Source organism: Lathamus discolor, chromosome 15, assembly GCF_037157495.1.
Source record: "Lathamus discolor isolate bLatDis1 chromosome 15, bLatDis1.hap1, whole genome shotgun sequence".
Taxonomy (NCBI): Eukaryota; Metazoa; Chordata; class Aves; order Psittaciformes; family Psittacidae; genus Lathamus; species Lathamus discolor.
Window position 1 is genome coordinate 1,080,355 of NC_088898.1, and position 21,347 is coordinate 1,101,701.

A 21,347-nucleotide genomic window follows, 5' to 3' on the forward strand; every position below is an offset into this window, starting at 1 on the left:
GGGGAGCATCCACTCCCGGGGTGATGCTTCCCAGCTGCCGAGACACCACAGCGAAGGCACACATCCGGCTGGAACGTCTCACCTCTACATCCCAGGGGTGGGCCCTCCTGCAGGAGGTCCCCCAAGGGCTCATCTTCCTGATGCTCAACCACTCGCATTGGCAGCGCAGGGGCCACAGCAGGGAGTGGGTCTTGCTTGGAGCGGAGCTGGGCACAGCATGGTCCTGCTCAGCGTGGGGCAGTGGTGGGATGCAGTTGCCATGGAAAAATAAAACCCCTGATGGAATAATTAACACGGAGCAAAACTGAAAGAGGGGGATGGATGTGGTGCTTCTGCTCCACTGCCCCGGGTGGGCAAGCTGGGAAAGGGAACTGACCGTCAGGCAAAGCGATGGAAAAAGCAGGGATGTGAATCCCACCTAAATTCGAGCGGGACCATCTTCTCGCTGGGGATGGAATGTTCTGAATTCTGATTTCTGGCCAAAAAAGCAGAAATGAGAACTACGGGAGAAATTGCCTTCACACAATAGAGAAAACAACAGCATGGACCTCTTCTGACCCAGGCTTGCAGTGCAGGGGGTGAGGGATGATGGCCCAGATGGGCAGCCCTTGCTCCCCCTGGATGGGCCCATGGGATGGAGAGTGGCTCCATGGGACCTTCAGCCATGGCTGAGACAGGGCATCTGTGAGGGTCTGTGCAGCTGAATGCTGGGGTGACACTGGAGGGGACACTAAGGGGGGACACTGATGGGGACACTGAGGGGGGCACTGATAGGGTCACTGACGGGGACACTGATGGGGACACTGATAGGGACACTGACGGGGACACTGATGGGGACACTGATGGGGACAATCCATTCACCTGAGTGGGTCAGGCACTGTCAAAGAAGGACCAGCTTTTAGCAACTATGAACATCCTGAATGCAAATGGCATCAAGAGGAACACAAACGCTCTGCTCCTGAGGGCTCTGTGCCAGCCTTGAGCAGGGCACTGCCTGGACGCACCGTGTCCACCATCAGCCAAAGGCTCCTTCCCAGCCTGCTATGAAACACAGCCTCCGATCTGTCTCTGCACCAATTTGTGCAGCATCGCAATGTGCTCCCTCCATCTCAGACACCATTTGGCAGATCTGTGCTGTGAATGTCACGGCAGGCTTTCATAATAACTTCTCCCACCACCCCACGGAGCGCAGGGAGACGGGTGAGCCATCTGCGGAGCCGCTTCCTCCCTCGCTGCAGGAGCCCTGGATCCCTTCCCCAGCCCACTCAGCCTGTCTCGGGATGTAACTGAGCTGCACTCCAGCCCCTGCATCCCTCCCATGGGGATAAGCGGTTCCTTTGGGTCCCCCTTGCAGATGCCCCTTGTGGCTGCAGCGGTGGGCCTGTGGGTGAGGAGGTGATGGGGTCTGTGGCTTGCAGCACCTTTCACACGTTCCTTCGCACTCAGCTCGAACGTCGTGTTTTCCAGGGTAAAATACCAGCAAGATCCTCTCCATCTGCCAGACTCTTTCCCTAACACAAGTAAGCAGCAGCACTTCAAGCTGTTGTGGATGGAATGTGATTTTCTTGGGCAGGAGCATGTCATTCACCAGGGCAGAAAGATGCGATCAGCTTTGCTGAGCAGCCTCTGCACGAGGGGAGCCCTAAACCTGGCAGCACCAGACTGGAGGCGAGCTGAGCCCGGAGCCCATCACCACATCAGGCTGCTGCTGCTGCAACCTCTGCCAGCCCCTGCCACCACTGAGGATGGCTTTGGACCGTCCCTGGCTGAGGGTTTGTCCCAGCTTGGAAATGCGGGCAGGGAGCAGGGAGAGGAACAAGCACCTAAAGCCCTGGCATAAGCACTGGGCCCCCCAGGGCAGGCTCCTTTCACTTGGGCTGTACAGAGCATCACCAGCAGGGTGATTTGTACCTGTGTTTGCACGGGGGCGGGGGGAAGAGGCAGGGCTGCAAAAGAGAGGAAAATCTCAGGGCACTTCAATGCAATTTTGCTGTTGCTGCTGCTGCTGTGAGCTGGGAAAGGCCAGCACGGCCCCTGCCCCTGAGGAGCCGACGGCTTCAGCAGCTTCCATAATGAGAAAAGGTGTTTCTGAGAGGAGAGAAGTGAAATGGGTTTTCCTGGTGAAGCTCCCGCTTTCCTGAAGCTGCTTCCAACACTTGTCATAATTAAAACACATCCACAGCATCACCCGGTGCTTTTGAAACGTGCTTTCTCTGAAAGTATGATCTGGATCAATGAAAACGTCCTAGGAGCTTATGGTAACAGCCTTGCTCAGCACTTTTCTCACTTGAAACAAACCCGAGGGGAAGGAAGGTTCGTGGTTGTGTAAGAGGAAGGGTTTTCCAAGAGGGCTATTCCCCACCCTGGAAAGAAGCCGCAATAACCTCCCTCCAGAGCTTCCCCCAAGGCTGATCTGCACCATTACACTAGAATGAGTCTTTGCTCTGTCCTAACGATTTGGATAGCTTGCAAAGGAGGCTTCACCCAAGGCAAACGGGGTCCCCAAAGGGGGAAGTCCCAGGTCCCCAACATGCACCCACTGCTCTCTGGCAGAGCCAGATGGACTTCATGCCTTGTGATGGCCAACCCTGAGCGCAGCCAAAGCCTGGCATGCCCAGGCACTGACAAGGCCATGATGACAGCCGTTAGATTTGAATTTGCCCTGGAAACACATCTTAATCAAACGTGATTGGATTAGCACCGGAACCCCAGCGCTGCCACTCCTCTGCCCCAGAGCCCCTGGCTTTGCAGCTGGCCCCGGTGTAACCAAGCCTCGCGCCCGCAGCAGTTGTGCTCGGAGCTCAATAGTTACGAGAAGGGACTTTGGTGCCAAAGTGAAACAGAAAACCAAGCCCCAAGCCCAGCCTCTAGCGAGGACTGAGCCGCGCTCCGGCCTCAGCATCCCGAGGGGTTTATTCCTGCCCCTCCTCAACAAGGTGTCAGAAATGTTCTTAATGAGAAGCTCCCTTTCAGACCAAGCGGTGTCTAAGAAGGGAGAAGGAGCTGTAAAGCCAGCGCTCATCCCCTCCTCTAACCACACACATCCCAGCTCGCTGGCAGCCGAGCGGGCGGCGGGGCCCGAGTGCCACCTACAGCGGCCGGGGGGAACTAAGAGATCCGAAACCCTGCTGCAGCCGCAGGCTTTGCATTCCCCCTGCTCATCCCTCCCGCTGGAAGCGCGACCCCCGACCTCGCTGCAGGCAGCAAATGCTAGGCCAAGGGGATGCTGCAGCTGGCAGAGCAGCGGGAACTGTGGCAGGGATGCAGGGCAGGCCCACGGCAAGTTCATCAGCTCCTCGTCAAAGAACACTCCCGGCCTTTAAAGAGAGGTTAACTTGCAGCCCGTGCTCACAGCACTGCACACCAATGCCCATGCTGCGGGCACTGGGGGTCCCTCAAGTGTGTGAGGAGCAGGGACCCAGGGCTCTGCTCCTGCTCCATGAGCAGCAGGGCAAAGCACTCCCGGCATAGAGATGAGGGGATCCAGCCAGGAGCCATGCTGCAGAGAGATCCACAGGAGAACATATGGTGTGGTTTTAAATGCACCCATAACATTTATTTAAAATACAGGCTCTAAAGCTTGCCAGCAGAGCTCAATAGCAGGAATCTTCCTTTATGCTGGAAACTCTCCTGTTGTTGCACTCAAACCATTACGCTTGTGTTTAGTTGGGTTTAGCCTGAACAAATGGGGAGGATCGCAGGGAGAACTGCCGAGGGCTCCCCTTGCAGGGTCCCAAACCCAGCCTGCTCAGCAAGACCAGCCAACCCAGCTGAGCTCCTGCTGCCCCGATGCCACCCCTAAGCCATAAATGCCCTGCTGCAGTCAGGAGATGCAGTGGTGGCCCTGGAGGAGAAGAGCATCTCTGTGTGTATCCCTCTTGCTGCCATCGGATGGGTGCAGAGGCTGAAGCTGCTGTTGGGACGATGCTGTTCTGTCTGTACCAGGCTCGAGCTGCCCTCACAGGAGCCATTCTCCTGCCCAGCCCCGTGGGTCTGGCAGCCGCATCCCTCCTGGCCCGGAGGTGAGTCAGGGGATGGCTCCAGAGCAGGGTTTCCAACAAAAGGCTATGATGGAATTGCAGCTCCTCCGGCCGGCTCGCTCCGTACCCAGCATGAACGGAAACACCCCCGTTGCCACAAGGCACGGGATCACCCCCATGATCTGTTCCCTCTCCTCCACCTTCCGCTGTGCTCTGCCAAAGAAGGGATGCCAGGAATAGCAGGAGATGGATGTCTCATCCCCTCGGTTCCACACAGCCCCGTGCCTGGCAGAGTGATGATGCTCCACAGGTACCTGGCACAGCCCCTCGGGTGGGCGATGTGTGCAGGGCTGCGCCCCACAGCATCCATCCTGCCAGCGAGAAAGACCTGGAAGGGGTTGTGGGGAGCTGGGGCAGCCCCAGGGGTGGCTGCACCCCACGTTCTGCTGCAGGGGCCTCGGTGGTGTCCAATGGCAGCTGCACCATCTAGAGGAGAAACGAGCAGAGCCCAAATCCAGGCAGGCAGAGGGGCTGGAGTTAAAAGGATGAGGAGTCTGGTCTTGAGCGAGATGCAAATCCTTCACTGAGACACATGTGAGCGATATCAGGGCCTCAGGAATGAGCCCAAATGGCCCATCTTTCCCACAGAATGAGAGCAGGGGGAACAGGATTCAAAGATGCCGGCCCTGCCTGCTTTACATGTGATTGATGGCTGCTGGCTGCAAGGAACAGGGCAAGGGAGAGTGGAGTGAACTGCCCGGCCTGCAGCCAGGCTGACCACACATCCCTGAGCCCAGAATCAACAGCTCTGAAAGCAATTTCTCTGCTCAGCTGGACCCGGATTACTTGTGTCTCTGAACAGATGTGCCAGTGACACTCATACGAATGAGCACGGTGGAGATGTGAGCGGGTGAGGAAGGTGATGAAGAGCCCCCCCCGTTCCTCCCACCCCAGCTCCCTGCTGTGCTCCCAGCTCCATTCCCACAGGGCACTGAGGCCAAGCCCCTGCGCAGTGCTCCAAGTGCAGCAGGCTCCTGCTGGCAACAGCCCCTCCCTTGTGCTGGAGGGATTCAGGGACCAAGCCACCAGGATCATACCCACAGGTACCCGGAGGGAAAGGGGCTGCATGCCATGGGGCTGGCTGTGCTGGAAACACCCCACAGGGCACATGTGCACCCTCCCAGGACCTTGCACACAGTGCGAGCTTCACCTGCAGCACCGGGGGATGTAGGAGCTCCATTCCCACTGATTTGTTTGGGGTTTTTGTACCCCTCGGGCCCCTGCAGATGGTGCAAGTCACAAGGCAATGTTGGTCATATCCCAAATACAACCACTAACACATCCCAGCTCCCAATCTGCCTCCTTTGCTGGCATCCCAGTTTTCTCCTCCTCCTCCCACGAGCTCCTCGCAGCCCGTTCCTTCCTCCTGGTCTGCAGCACGTAGTCTGCAAGCTGCTCCGGCTTTCCCATCCCACGCTGCGTGCACAGCCCCGTGCTGCCTCCGCTCCTTCCCTTCCATGCCCATGGGGTTCCTGAGCCTTGGCCAAGCTGGATGCAGGCAGGGATGCCTGGCCGAGGGTCAAATCCTCAAGATCAGGGTGAAGAAACACTTCAGAAGGGCTTTCCATTAATGCCAGCAGCACAAGCTGCATCCAGGAGAAAGTGCCTCTCTAAATGCCATGTTTTCCTGATCACTTAACAGAAGGATGGGATTTGATCTCCTCCTCTGTTTCCAAAGCTATTTTATGGATCTGTTGCACTGAAGGCATTTGCGGAGCCCGGTCAATACTCCTCCATCCGTGACAGCTCTGCAGCACAGGAGGGTGAATCTGACACCACACCTCATCCAAAATTACCATCACTGGACATATGCCATGGCCTTAAAAGCCCCAGGTAAAGCTAAGAGTGAACATGGAGTGTGTGCAGCCAGCACAAAGCAAGGGTGGTCGGGGCTCCTGCCCTCAACCTTTCGGCTGGAGCACTGGGAGGTGGCTTTGGGACACAGGGAGAGTGGGATGAGGATGAGGGTAAGTAAATGCTCCAGGTAACAACCACCATGTTCGCCAAATGCCGCTTCAACCAGCCTGGAACCACCCCTGGCAGGTCCCTGTACCCAGGGAGGCTTTTGCTCTCGGTGGCTGCCCTGCTGACGGCGATCTGCTGGAGAACCCAAGTCAAAGGGCTGCACAGAGGCTCCGGCCCAGCACGTCCTTTCAGCCTGATGAAATTCAGAACAGTGTTGATCTTTGGTTTGATCCAAAACTCATTTCAGGAAGCATTTTGGCCACGGAACCAAACTGCGGTCGTTGCAGATCCTTAATCTGAGCCTGTCTGTGCAAAGTGCATCCTGCCATTGCAAAGGCACCGATGGCTGAGCCTCGCTGTGCGCTCCGGTCCCTGCCCTCCCCATTGCCCACCAGGGTGGCCGGGCAGGCAGTGTCCTGGGGTGGCAATGGGGACTCAACCCTCTGCCACGCTCCAGTCAGACTCTGAGCATCGCCAGCGGCCCCGCTGTGAGCTCCCCACAGAGGTTTCACTTGTTTGCAGCCAAGAGACTCCACAGGATGCTAAAAATAGAGAACTCCACGAAGGTGATCTGGAAAGCCCTCCTCCATCTGAAGATGCCTTTTGAAACACGGGCTTACAGCTAACAGGGGCTGGGACAGTGCTTGGGATGGGCCTGCTGGGAGTCAGGAATTGCTCCATGGAAGTTGCCCAGCGGTCCCCTGCCTCATGGGCAACTGCAGGGATGCTCCCGAGCAAGGAGCCGGTCAGCAAAGGTTCTCTGCAAATGCGAGATGTGATGGCTGCACACGGACAAGTCCATGGCTGTGCTGGGACTGCTCAGCAGAGGAGCTGGGGGAGCAGCAATGAAGGGAGCCTGTGAGTGCTGCAGCCCCAGGACCAGCTGGTAATGTCTCTTCAGGATCCACAGCTGGAAAAGCCTGGCCAAGGCCACCAGAAAGTCCTCATTTGGTGGCCCAGTGAACACCACATCACCCAGTCTGCCCTTCCTGGGTAGTCATAGCCCGCTCATAGGTGAGCATCCTTGACAAGCCACACCAGCTCCTCCTGCCTTCTCACACTCCTGGCTTCTCGCTTCTCCTCGAAGCCCCAGACACTGGAGACTGTGCCGATAACAGCCTGACACCTAATGGGCACAAGCAGAATTGTGACAAGAACAGAATCCAGCTGGAAATGTCCTGGTGGGAATTGCCTCGGAGCAGAGCCTATGGAGATGGACGGGAAGGGAGAGTTTCTTAAAGGAAACCCTTTAAGACAGCACATGAAAACATGAAAAAAAAAAAAATCTAATTTAGCACAGATAGAAATGAGCTGTATGGAACGACTGAAGTTTTCATACAATTTATGCACTTTTTAATAAGGTTCTAGGTACAGAATATGGGAGAGGTGCCATCATTTCCTTGGGAATTTTGGAGGTCTCTGCCATATGTAGCAAGGAAAGGTCAGGGCTGCAATCAAACCTGCTGGCTCTAAATTGTATTTCTCCAGTTGTATTCTTATGCCAGATACACTGGGATTTCCTACTGAAAAGGGGCATCCAAAAGTCATCTGTTGTGCCCCACAGAGACCTTCAGTTTTGCTTAATGGTCAGTAAGGAATGGGAAGTGCATCAGATTTGAGTCAAAGCGGTTAAACGTGTTCTGTACCCATGCTCTGTGCTATACTTTCCACTTGATGTGCTTCATGGAGCCAGTGGGTCTCTTTTCTTAAGCAAATCCAGCTTCCAAAGGTGATTTACAACAGAGTCTTCTAAGGCAAGACACAGCAGAGCTTCCCAGCACCGAGCTCCACGAAGAGCTGCCCTTGGACCTCCCTGCCCCAGATGCTGCTTCCCCAGGGAGCATCCATCCACTGCAGGGAAGCTCACACCACCTCTGCTCCATGTGGAGGGTAAACAGAACCATCCAATGCCCAGCCCTGTTTGCTGGCAGCTTTCACAGCCATCTCTCTTCCTAGTTTTCTAAATTAGATTTTTCTATTACAACTTCGAGGCCTCATGAGTCTCCTTGGCATTTATTAAATAACAACTAAGCTCTTCAATTTGCCACGTTACTACACGATCCACTTGTACTCCATCTAACACGCTGCCTGCGATCAGGCTGGAGGAGCAGAAGGGGTAGGAGGACGTGGAGCGGGGCCACCACTGTGACCTGCAGCTCACAGAGCCCTGCTGCAGCTCATAGCATGAGCAAGAGGGAAATAAGTGCTCAAGCCCCCCCTGAGCCCTGTTCTGAACCAGAGCTAAGAAACGCACTTGATTTCTTTCAAAGCCAATGCTGACACCACTTCTTTATACAGGCCCCAAATACTGACTGAGCTCAAGGCTCAGACTGGATTCCATCCACCTCTTTCCACCCGCCTCCTTTCCCCACTGCTTCTTCCTCCAAAATCTCAATGGTCACAGCAGGATTTCACTTCCGTGGACCGGTTTTGCCCCAAAACCCAAAGATGTGCTTGGGGAATGCAGAACTGCCACCAGCAGAGGAAAGGGCTTGCAGGACCTGGGGCTATCGACTTCCCTTGTGTCCTAGACCCATCCGCGCACTCACCCAGCGCCGGGTATGATTCACATTCCCAATGGAATGGCAGCGCAGCAGAAATGCCTGGTGCTTTAACACAGCTCCACGTAGGAACTGTAATTGGTCACGAAGCCGCAGGTTACCTGACAACAAGATCTGAGAGGTGAGCCTTTTTATTCTTACTATTTGGTTTTAATCTTGTCCAATAAAAGAGCCATCACCTGAGCTCAGCTTCCAGCCTCTGATAACCCAGAGCAGCTTCTGCCTCTGATGTACCCAGAGCCACCTATAATGAGCGCCTGTTCCTACCCCCTGCAATAAGCTGCAAATGGGATGAGCAGATCCCGAGGTCGAGGAAGATGTTTCATCCCGAGCACATGAATGTCTCCCTGCCATTCCGGTCATCCTAACAAGGGGTCCAATTAGTGCTGCTGAGTGTCATCCATCCAGCGGGGACACAGGGACCACTGCTCTCATTTCCACGAAAATCATGGATCAGAAAGACAAATCCTCCCTAATGGGACCTCAGGGAGAGGCTCTGCTGTTCTTTCAAGCTAAAGGGTGCACAGGGAGGTAACTCGCCCTGCAGAGCCGGAACATGCCACCTCCATGGGCAAGCACAGAGCAACCCAGCAGCAGGCAGCCCCCCCCCAAGCAATTCCATGTGCACAAAAACACTTATCAGGCTTCTGGCCACAGCTTTGACTTTAATTTGATTTTACAAGCACTTTCCTGTGTAAATTGACTTGGCCCAAGAGGATACACGAACACAGGAGCCCTTTCTTTCCTCTGGCGTGGCATTAGGAGCAATATGGTGAAAGGAGCAAAGTTGCCTCACCTCAGGGCTGCAGCTCTGCAGATAAGGAAACGCAAGCTCGTTGTTTCCTCCTGCACACTGATGCTGGCTGTGCTGTTTTCAGTAGGTTGTCCAAGCGAGCCACTTCATAACATAAAAGCCTATTACATATCCCAGGCACAAGAACACACAGGCCAGTGTTTTCTCGGCTCCGTTTTATCTATTGTAAGAGCAGGAGATAAACTGAGTCTATAACTGTGTCTGGTGGTTTGAGACATGGTCCTGTCCCATTCCCAGGGCCAGACCTGGTTTGGTAGGGGAAGGACTCCTGAGGGGAAAAATACTTTAGAACATGAGGTTGGAAACCGGGAAAGGGCACAAAAGGCATGAAAATACAGGTGCTCCCCAAAACAAGCATCTCTGGGGTAAAAGCAAGTGGAAATCTGTTCCGCAGCACCCAGCGTATGTCAGCCCCACATCGTGCGACGTGTTGCCACAGCGTGAGCACAAAAACTCAGCCCTTGGCAGCCGGCATCAACAGCAGGGACAGGGCAGGTTCAGCCCAGCTGCGTTGCCAGCTCCAGCAGCACCTTCCCTTTGCGTAAGGACAGAACAGATTCACCCCAGAGCCTGGCTAAATTCTCACCAGTGTCCAACACTGCCCCAGGAAACTGCCCTCAGAGTGCCGAGCTAACCTCAGCGCCTGTGGTGCTGGGATGCGCTGCCAAAGCTGCAGCGGAACCAGCAGCATCGGTCAAGTGTCTGGAGCTGTGGATGAAAAGTGACACCAAGAATGAGTAGTTGGATGTGATAACGGCTAGTAAAGCAAATGGGCCTGATTCTGACATCCACAGCATTCTGGTGCACGGTCCCATGTCTGCACTGCCACGAGCCGTCACCCTGTTTTCAGCCTGGAACCCATTAAACCCACTGTTCCCAACTGCTGTTCTCGTGGTATCTCCTCGCCCGAGCATTTCCCCTGTGATTTTGGAAACAAACGGCCAAAAGATGCGGTTTCCTCTGCAGCATCACGGGTGTTTAAGCACAATGGGGGAAAAAAATGCACTGGGAAAGGGAAAAGAGGCAGCACTTTGGGTTCTTGTTTGCTGGACATTGGTGTAATAGAATCAGCCAGGTTGGGAAAGCCCCTTAAGCTCACCCAGTCCAACCGTGCCCAGCACTGCCAAGGCCACCCCTGCCCCATGGCACTGAGGCCTCGTCCCCACAATGTGTGAACCCTTGCAGGGCCGGTGCCTGCAGCCCTGCCCTGGGCAGCCTGTTCCAATGCCTGAGCACCCTCTGGGGCAGGAATTGTTCCTCAGCTCCATCTAAACCTGCCCTGGGGCAGCTTGAGGCCGGTTCCTCTTGTCCCATCGCTTGTCCCTCGGGAGATGCCCCCTCGCTCAGGGCTGGCCATGCTGGTGAAGATTTACAACGCGGGAGCGGGGCTCGCTCTGTTTCCAGTGAACAAGCAGCTTGAAACGGGTGTCCTGGGAGGGCTCCGGCCCTCGGCTCAGCTCTGCGAGCACCGGACACGGCGGGCACTGCATCCCTGGGGAAAGCCTGCTCGCCAGCAGCGCGGGTTAGAAACAGAGCACTAAACCCTTGCTGCTTGCGCACGCCGAAGCTCGAACAGCGCTAGCTCCGGCAGCCAAAGCACCAACAGGGAGGCCGCGGCACCCTCAACCCCAGCTCCAGTTTTGCGTCCCCACCCAGGCTCGGAGCAGCCTGCGCTGCGCCCCGCGGACGCTTCCCTCCCTGCCCTCCAAGGGAGCGCGGAGAAGCGCGCTCCCCCCGCCTGCCCCCGGAGCGAACGGTGCGAGCGCCCGGCCCCGCCGCTGCGCCCCAGCCCCGCGGGCCCTGCCGCTGCCCACGGCCGAGCGGGCCCCGGGCTCCCCCCGCTCCGCGCCGGCTGCGGCGCCGCGGCCGCGCCCGCCTTTGTGCCCCGGCGGCGGGACCGCCCGGCCCGCCCCGGCCCGGCCCGCCCCGCCGCGCCCGCGGCAGAGCCGGCGGCCGCCGAGGCCCGGGCGCTCGCTCCCGCCTGGCCGGCGGGGCCGTGCGGCGCATGCCCCCCTCCGCCCGGGGGCCGGCAAGGAAGCGCCGCCCGCCCCTGCACCAGAGCGGCGGGCAGCGGCCGCGCCGGAGCTCGGCGGAGCGGGGAGCCCGGCCCGGGCACCGCCACCGCCACCGCCACGATCCGGCCCCGGGCCTCCCCCCGCGGCCGCAGCGGCCCCGGCCCCGGCAGGTGAGCGCCGGGGGGCGGGCGGGGCCGCGGCGAGGCCGAGGCCCAGGGCCGGGCCCGGCGAGGCCGGGGGAAGGCGGGAAGGGGCAGCCATGGCGGCGCGGGCAGGGCCTGGCTGGCGGCGGGCGGGGGGGCCCCGGAGCGCCGGGAGCGGGAGCCCCCGCGGACACCCCCGGGCGGCCCCGGTGCGCGGCCCCGCACCCCCGCTGCGGGTGCCCGCATGGCCCCCACACAGCCCCTGCGGGTCCCCCCCATGGCCCCCACACAGCCCCTGCGGGTCCCCCCCATGGCCCCCACACAGCCCCTGCGGGTCCCCCCCCATGGCCCCACACAGCCCCTGCGGGTCCCCCCCATGGCCCCCACACAGCCCCTGCGGGTCCCCCCCCCATGGCCCCCACACAGCCCCTGCGGGTCCCCCCCATGGCCCCCACACAGCCCCTGCGGGTCCCCCCCCCGTGACTGTTCCTGCCTGCCCCCGCGGGTGGTGCCCCTCGCCCCTGGGCTGAAGCGGTGCCGCGGGGGGAATCGCATCCCTGCTCCATGTAATCCTTCCCGGGCAGCCGCGGTCCATGTGTAGGGCAGCGAGGGCGCCTGCCCCTTCTCTGGGAGCTGTGGAAATAGGTCAACGGGAGCAGGGATCTTTAGGTGTTCAGTGGAGCTCAAGGGGGATAATGGCACGGGTCTGAGGTCACCAGGATTCTGATTCCTGCCTTTTTGATCCTCAGGTGCTTATTACAAGGAAAAACGTTCCCAATTTATGCGTGCCCGAGTGGCTGTGTTGGAGGGGCCTTTGGGCACAGGGTGCATTTGTGAAGGTCTGACCCACGCTGTGTCCGGAGGTGCCTCCCGGTTCACCCAGGGGTGGATACCCAGGGGCACTGTGCTGGATCCTAGGGCGGAAGTTGGTCTGAGCTACCTTCAGCTGCCTAAAAGGGAAGTTAGGGGAGTGCTGTGTTGCTGCAGGTACCCGCCAGTGGGGAGGGATGCTCTTGATCATGATACTTCCAAGTGTTCAATAACTCTCATCCTGCTCTTAAAAGCTCCTAAAGCTTTGTGTTTACCAAAAGCTTCCATCCGGCGCTGAGGCCGGGGTGGGTGATGGCTTGGAGTCATTGCTGTGTAGCGGGTTTCAGGAGGAAACAGGCTCCCTTCTCTTTGTGCAGCCCCAAGTCCCTGAGCTGTGTGTGTTTGATGCCAGAACTGGTAAAAGCTGTCTGGGGCTTGTGCGTGAGCCCAGGTGTGATGCAGATGTGGTTGCCCTGCTCTTTGAGTGGGAGCTGGTTTGTGTCCCACCACCTTGGATCACGAGCGAGCTCACCTCATACCCACCTGTTGAACCATATGGGCAGCGTTGCTTTCGCTGTAGAGCTGAAGCACTGCTCTGCACAGAGGGAGTGCTTTGGGAAGGGCAGTTTTGCCAAAGGAAACAGGAGCGGAATGTGTTGCAGGGTTCTCCGCTCCCACCAATCCCACTTTCAACGGGAAGAGCCCCTTAAATTTATGCTTTCTTGCACGAAATTCGCTGCAGGAATACTCAGACACCCATGAGTGAAGGAGGGGATCACACTGAGGTGCCATCAGAGCAGTTCTGTGTGGGGCTTGGCAACACGTGGTTGTTTAGGAACGTACAGAAAAGAGAGCACAACCTTCCATGGAAAGTGCAGGGAGACTTTTGGAGCTGAAGATATTCACCTGCTTGTGCCAGAAAATAATGGGAACCACAAAGGATGGGGGCTCTGTCTTAGCTTCAATGGCAGTAGTGACTGATTTACCCATTGAAGTGATGCTGAGGAGTAACTCCCGTGATTACCTGGCACAATAAGCCCCAGTGTTAATAATTGGCCATTTATGTTACCAGTATTATGACATGGAACTTTTAGAAGGTAAATGTGTAATAAAAACCCTTTTCCTCTTTTTTCTTGTAGGATGGAAGAGAGATCACTCTGAAAAACTGTTCCATCGTGGACCTGCTGTTGTCTGCTAGAATGTTCCTGATGAATGCTTCTCCTTTGGTAGCTCTTCAGACAAAGTGGGAGTCCTTTGGACCAGCGAGGAATTGTAGATACCCTGTTTGCTACCCTGAACCTGAAGAAGACATCAGTAGAACCTCTGTAAGTGCAAAAGTTCAGATGGTCATAAACAACCTGCAAAGTCAAGAGTCTCCCCTGGGTATGAACAATGAGTATGGTTGTATTATGCAGAAGAAACAACAGGGAGAAAAGGGCAGCAGTAACAGAGTCACATCTAGCACTGCGTTGCTGCAGAAGCATCCGCAGTACACCCAGTGTGGGAGCCCTGCTGACTCGGATGACACCGAGGAGGAAGAGGGTGTGGGGTTTCGGAGACTCCTGCTCGATTCTGATAGCGACGACTCAGTGGACCGAGGTATAGAGGAAGCCATTCAGGAGTACTTGAAAGCAAAGAGCCAGAGTGACCAGTCCTTGCAGAGGGGTGCAGAGTGTTCTGAAAACGTAAGCGGAGACAAAAGCTTGAAGAGAGAATTCTCACAGAACAAAGTGGCAAGTAACCTTCTCCCTGTGAAATTCAAAGCTGAGATGCTCTCTGAAGAGTACCTGTCTGACCACCTGGGCATCGGGAAAAGGCTGCAGCCTGCTTCCCCTCAGAGCGTCAGTAGCGACGACTCATTTGAACAGAGCATACACGCTGAAATAGTGCAGTTCTTGAATGAGAAGAAGCAGCAAGAAATTGGTAAATGTGTAACTGGGGAGGAGAAGAAAGATTCCCATGTGAGATCTGCCCTGAAATGCAGCAAAGAAGCGACAAACAAACCGAACTGTGGTGCTATGAAGCAAGGTTGTAGCACGCTGCTCTTGAGACACTGTGCCAAGCTGCGGAAACCCAGCACGCAGGCCAAGGGTTTGCAGTCTAAAACCCAACCAGAGCCCAGTGACTTCAGCCGGATGAACCCAGCCTATCTGGAAATGGCCACTGCCAGCCAGCCCTGGGGAGTGGAGCAAGATGAAGAGAGTGGAGCTAATTACTGGGAGACCAGGGGAGCACTTGTCAGTGAGAGTGTGCACACATCTGACTCGAGCAGCGATGATGGCATCGAAGAAGCCATTCAGCTTTATCAGCTGGAGAAAATCAGGAGAGAGGCAGGTCACGCAACAGACTGTGTCCCTTTGCAGAGGGAGGAACTTCCTACAAAGGGTCTGGCAGACATTTCTGCAAGCCTAACAATTAGCTCAACAACAAGTGCCTCACCAGAAATCCATAAAAGCCCTATAAGCAACAAGAGAAAAGAAACTGATTCCAGGTCAACAGAACTCGAAAACACCAGCAATGACTTTAACAAGCTGTTTAAACCACTGAAAAAAGCCAGACATTTTGCACTCCCAGAAAACAAGATTGCTGCTTGTGAGCTCACGCTGCAGGCCTCTTGCAGAGCGGACACATCTGCGGAGCTCATGTGTGCGGAAGCTATCCTTGATATTTCCAAAACAATCATGCCATCCCAAATGGGAAGTGACAGCAAATCGCTCGCTGCAGACTCCTTCTTCTCTCCCCAGCTCCTCTCATCCTCCCGCTGTGACAGCGACAGCAGCCTGGTGGACAGTGATGATAGCATCGAGCAAGAGATCAGGGCTTTTTTGGCTCTGAAAGCACAGTCAGAAAACCTTGGAACAAAGCCTCCCAGCCTGTCACACTCACTCCAGATGCCTTTGCCTTCGGATCAGAACAGCCTTGCCAGTACCCTAGAGCCTCCTCTTCCCAAATCACTGAAGCTATCACTGAATCGTAAAAAGAGACTCAAAAGGGAAGGCAGAATAGCAAAACAAGGTGCATCAAAACCACCTGAGCAGGTGGAGACAGGACTTTTCCAGCCAGGTAACTATCCAAAACTTGCTGTGCTGCAAGAGGAGCGTGCCCCGAGCAGCCTCACAGAGCTCTGTGATGCTCAAAGGCTTGGCAGCAAAGAGCCGAGGCAGCAGCAGCTGCTGGCTTCCAAACTGTCTGGATCAGATGGCAAATGTGTGGCCTTGGACTCCGTAAACCCTCTTATGCAGGTTCAGAGCAGCACAAGAAAGCCTGTGAAAAACTCCATCCAGACTCCAGAGAGGGATGGTTCGGATGATGAGAGCAGTTCTCTGGATAGTGATGAGGACCTGGATAGTGCCATCAAGGACCTTCTGCGGTCTAAAAGGAAGTTAAAGAAGAAGTCCAAGGAGCAGAAATCTCATTGCAAGAAGAGGGTGAGGTTCAGTGAGACAGAAGCTCAGCTGCTGGATGGATTTAGCAGCCTCCAGCAAGGCAGAAATCCTGTGCTGCTGAAGAGCTGCCTCTCCAAACCCAGAAAAGCCGCGAAAGAGAACGCGGCCCGACTTCCTCCTGACAACACAAATGTCAGACCTCCCAGTGAAAAACCAGAGACCGTGAAGAACTCAGACTTTAACCTGCAGCTTAGAAAAGGTTCCAAACCCAGACCAGTCACAAGCCAGAATAACCTGCAGGCAGCTAAAAATAGGCAGTGTACTTTCACAGCGCCGTCGGGCGCTGACGACAGCAGTTCAGTGGACAGCGATGACAGCATTGAGCAAGAAATTAGGAAGTTTTTGGCAGAAAAAGCTAAAGACTCTGCAAGCAACTCGGAGCTACAGAAAGATGATGGAGCTCTGGACCTATTGAGAGTGACCAGGCAAACTGCTACTAAAGGAAAAGCGAAGCCACAGCTGGCTGAAAGTGAGCTTGACCTTGTGCTGGGTCGGAGTGACAAGCCTGAGGTGTCTCAGCAGACTGAGGAGTTGAAGAAGTCTCTTGGGACAGAAGGGAAAGGTGCAATGTTACATGGCAGTGGGAAATGTGCTTCCTCAGCGGAGAATGTTCATACTACTGGTCGGTCAAAAGCTAAGCAAGGACTGGTGGGGGTTAAAGGTGCTGCTGCTGGTGAGGTATCTGGAAGCACAGCAGGTAAAAAGGCTGTCCCTAATCCGGAGCCCGTGCAGAAAACGCTTCCACCTAAAAGCAGCAAAACCAGAGGTGGTAAAGTACGAAAAGTAGTTGCTGCAAAGTCCAGGTCCAAGAGAAAGAATACCTTTCACCTCAAAATCTCAAGTAAATTTATTGCGGGTCTAAAGTGTGCTCGGGACAGGAAGAAATCCATGCTTCTGAGCAAAAGGCAGAAAGCAGAGAGCTTGCTCGCCCAGAGCAGTGCGTTAGGAACAGAGGCAGCTTCCCAGGATGCAGATGTGCTTAACCAGGGAAGAGGAGCCCCCTCGCCCAAAGATGAGTTTAGCGGGGAGAGCCCCACAGCAATAAAAGAATCCAGTTCTCAGAAGCTCACTGGGGAAGGGTCAAGTCCCCATGTAGCAGAAACCTGTGGAAGACTGGACGCTGCTCCTCTGCCTGTCAGGGAGGAAGCAGGGGGCTGTGAGCGGGCTGGTGCTGCAGCAGAGCAGTCAGGTTCACCTTCCAGTCTCCCTTTGCAGGAGCAGAGCGTGGCAGCAGTGAAGGTAGATAAGGTTTGCAGAGGAACATCCAAAGCTGAGAGCGCACAGATGTGGATCGAGGCAGGAGATATCCACAAAGACAGCTGGGCTGATCCAAATGTAGATGCTCCACGCCCTGCGCACAGCGTGGCAGTGCTACAAGCAGATAAAGTCAGCAGAGATGCAACTCAGCAGGGTATACCTGTGTGCAGCAAGGGAGGGAATAACCAGCAGGACAAGAGCCCAGCTCCAAGTTTAGCTTGCCCACCACAGGAGCTAAATGTGACAGTGGTAGCAGTGGATAAAACCGGTGGAGGAGCATGTACAGATAACAGCACGCAGATGTGCAATGAGAAGGGAAAAGCTGTCTGCCAGGACAGTGACAGGCAGGAAGGAATGCAGGTATCCAGCTCCAGTTTGGAAGGAAAAATACCTGTCCTGGAGAGCAGGGAAACCAGTTGCGAAGTGGACCAAGGGCAGGAAGTTGTAGACAAACCCTGTGCAAGAGTTCCTGAGCTCCCTGCAGGGATCTGCCCCGATTCCCTCTCTAAATGAAAGGTTTCACATCTGTAAGTACGCTTCTTTTTCCAGCAACAGTCTTTCTAGAGAACAAATGTAATTACCTTGCTCAAACTTGAGACCTGGGTGACAGTGGGGGAGGCTGATAACCTGTGTATCACAGACACCTGTATCACTGTATATCCTACACACACTAATGTGAAAGTGCTTCTGTTGAACAGGGATCTCATGGACAGACATCCATCGTTTTTGTAGAATTTTGTAAATTATTTAAAGTGCTCTAAGGAAATATTTTTTATAAGGATTTTTAGGGCTGCCGTTGCTGCAGGATGCTGTAGTCACTGTAGATAAGATACTGGCTCATCACGCTTTAAATGATGAGGCCTCTAATGGTATGTATAAATAGGAAACCTGTTTGTGCACGGAATACATTTGGCAATCTGCTCGGAGGAGGAGGACACGGCGTTTGATCGCGGTGCTCTGCCTCTGAAGCCCATTGTCTGACACCATTCCCGTTCGAGCTGCCTTAGGACAACCCCATGCCACGGGCCTATGCCAGGGTCCCGGTTCTCCCCCACCCGGGGGCTGTTGGGTGAGTTCCCTCAGCACAACTCCAGCAAAGCCGGTGCAGATGCAGGTGTGGGGCTCCAGCCTTGAAGATCCAAACGCGAATTCAGGTAAATCACGTGGATGGGTCTGTCTGCACGTCCTGGGTGGAGGCAGGAACCTTCTGAACCCCCCCAGCCGCCCGCCGGCGGGTGATGGTTCCATGCAGTCTGAGGAGCGTGTCTGTGCTGACACCAGGACCTCTGTGGATTGCTCTGGATTGATGCGCTGTCGGGCCTGTGAGGCTGAAACAATTCCTCGCTGTTCTCAAGTCTCACTTTGCTGCCCAGCAGTTACCCAGAGATGGATTTTGGTTTCCTGTGTGAACTTTGGAATCGAGTGCCCTTACTTGCCTTGTTCAAAGGGGCTTCTGAACTCTTACATCTCCGTGGACTCTGATTTTCACTTACAGTTTTTGTGCAATAGAACAAAGCTGGGTTTGCTCTAGGACATCCCTGATGTAAGCGCCAAGGATATTTCCAGCACTGTTCCTTCATACCAGTAGCTCTTTCTCTGCCTCCGTTTCCAGCAGCAGGAATAAAGCAATTTTTCACTACTCTCTTATTTGTACTGACTTGATACGGGACTGAAGTAGCACGTTCATATCACCAAACAAAAGTGCCCCCACTCTGCCTTCACTGGAAGATCCCAGAAGTGGGAATCTGAGCCTTTGGCTGGCTCTTCTCATTTGCGTGTCATGAAGTCCTTTGAGTTGTTTGTTCTCACGTCTTGTCCCTGTGGACTGATCCGATGCTCTCTTTATCCGGTCTTCTCTCAGCCAAACTTACTGTCCCTTGATGTCTGTGTCTTCCTGGAGGCTGGCCTTGATGTTGGAAAATGGAGCGAAAGCAGCCAGGAAGGGGTCCGGAGCCGCCCAGGATCCCCCCTGATGTGGTCACGTTTGTACAACAGTGGCAAACTAAAGCGTAGCATAGAGTAGAACAAGTAACCGTGGCATGTAGAGAAGTGAACAACAGCCTTGGTGTGTTTATCCTCTTGTGCAGTTACGTTTCAAACCTGTTTCTAGTGGTCGCTTGGCATTTCGTACTGTCCGGCCACCCTTTTGTAGCCCTCGGCTTGGTGGCCGGTTTGGTTAAAGCATCAATATCTCCTTTTGTGGTAGGATACCTTGGAAAAGCGGTTTCTTCCTTGGCTCCCGTGCCTGCAGCCCTGCTGCACAGGCGTGTTTTGGCTGCCTTGGTGCAGTCGCAGGATTTGAGCCTTTTGTTCGGCATAGGTAAATAGGCTGGTATTTTAAAAGAGAAGTTTTCGGAGTACCTGGCTTTCAAAGGATTAAACTGCATTAACAGGGGGGTGGACCCTTTCTGTACTCTCTGTGTAAATTAAGCTGGATGGGCCTCCTCAGAGTTGTCAGTAAATGGATGCTGAGCCTCACAAGGTGGTGTCTGGTGCCCCGTCGATGTGTCTGTGTTCTTGGTACTCCTCACGACCACATCCGGTTAAGAAGCAGTTCCCATGAGCCTGTGCTTTAAATAAAACCTGATTTCAAGCAGCACTTTTTTAAATTGAGAAACTTGATTTGTATATAGGAAATGGTGTACATGGATACGTTTATAATGGTTAATAAATGGGGTTCTGACCGTGGACCGTGAAACCAGAGTGCTCCTATGGTTTGTGTCATCGTCTCCAGTGAGCAGTGGGTCTCCCACACCGCCTGCAGTCCAGAGATGTGATTGCCTGGTGCCCGGAGCTGCAGTTTGCCTTGGTTTGCTGGTAAAGCCTCACCTGATTTTATCACCCATGACGATTTTGCTTTCAAAATGCAGAGTAGAAAGAGACTGAGGTCGATTCTCTGCAGTGAAATGCGTCATCTTGAGGGTGACAATTTGGATTGGTGCAGGTATTCCTTACAACAGAAGTGTTTAACAGCTGAACAAACAGGTCACTGTGTCTGAAGCCACTAAAACAGGGGAATGGAGGAAAGTGAACATAAGGAAACCAGTGTTTGACACACGGTAAGTGAAGCCTGGAGCAAACTGATGGGTACAGGCACATCTCTCAGGGCTGGCTGCACCTTGCGTGTTGCTCCCTTCCCAGCAAACCGCAGTGGAAGAGAGCTGGGTAACCGTAACACAGCGTATCCCTGGGAACGGTTAAGGTGAGGTGAGGTGAGCTGCACCCGCATCTCTTCAAAGGAGCTGGCTTCGCTTCCAGAATAAAACAGAGTTGAGATGAGGGAGGAGGTGGGGGTTCTGGATGGGGTATGAAGACTAGGGGGGAAATGGGTGACAAAAGCCACTGCATCTGTTTGCAAGAGGCCGTCTGATCCCTAAACTGTTCCACCTGCAGAAAAATCTGTGGCTAAAGATACATGTAAAGTGTCACAGCCGTGTGTGTTAATTCAGCACTTTGTGTTGATTTTCATTTCAGGAGAAGAAAGGGAAGCCCAAGGTATTGCCGACTCTGATAGGAGAGCAGTGAATGGCTGAGGGCTGCTTGTTCGTTTCCAGAAGTTAAAGGTTTTAAGAAGTTCAGTACTTTAAGAAGCGTTTCTGCTCAGTCCTTGTGCTGGTTCCGATGTGTTGGTGTGTTCTCAGCAGAGGTTCTTTAGCCAGCCCTTCTGTTTGAGGTAACCATATGCACTGCAGTGAAAACTGGAATCGTCTGGGAGGTGGCATTGAAACCTCGCTGGTGGGAATATGGCCCCACACTGGGGTTTCAGTGGTTGAAAAGGGACAAGTAAGGGCCTGGTGCTCTCTTCAGTTTTGGACCTCAGATTTGTGCTTAGTGCCAAGAACTAAAGAGGATTCCTCTGCCTTCCAAGGATGCTTAAATGCATCCTGCACCATCTGCAAGGCTATATAAAAATAACCCAAACAGGGAATATCCCTCACATGAAGAGTATCATTCGCAGTGGTGCTTGGACACACTAGTACACTCCTTGTTCCCTTTTTAGTTCTTCAGCAAACAGCTAGACCAGCGTTCTGCTCATGTTTGATGTCTGCTGTTCCCCCCGTGAGGCGGGACCGTTCCTCATCAGACACAGGCTGCACACTTTCTGTTCAAGACCGGTTTATGAGCCACACGTTCCAGGTTGTTCGTTCCAGTGCAGTTCCTGTGCAGGTGATGCAGTTCCACTCGCTGTGTAACCACCGTTGTTACAATAAACCTTGGGAAAGACGTTTTCTCTTGGATTAGGTGTCATTTGAGTTGGTTCTGCAATCCCTGTCGCTTTGAGAGGCGAGGAAGGTG

At 54.6% G+C, this 21,347-nt stretch overlaps 1 protein-coding gene across 1 annotated transcript; it reads left to right on the forward strand.

Annotated features, from left to right (window-relative positions):
* Positions 1–11,456: 11,456 nt before the first annotated feature.
* PPP1R26 (protein phosphatase 1 regulatory subunit 26) lies at positions 11,457–21,289 on the forward strand. Its single transcript, XM_065695440.1, has 3 exons — positions 11,457–11,565; positions 13,488–17,578; positions 20,526–21,289. The coding sequence occupies exon 2, from the start codon at positions 13,548–13,550 to the stop codon at positions 17,562–17,564; it is 4,017 nt and encodes a 1,338-aa protein (XP_065551512.1). The 5' UTR covers positions 11,457–11,565; positions 13,488–13,547; the 3' UTR covers positions 17,565–17,578; positions 20,526–21,289.
* Positions 21,290–21,347: the final 58 nt, after the last annotated feature.

Excerpts from the sequence above, each read along its gene's own strand:
- PPP1R26 (XM_065695440.1), top strand. The coding sequence starts at position 13,548 with ATGTTCCTGATGAATGCTTCTCCTTTGGTAGCTCTTCAGACAAAGTGG.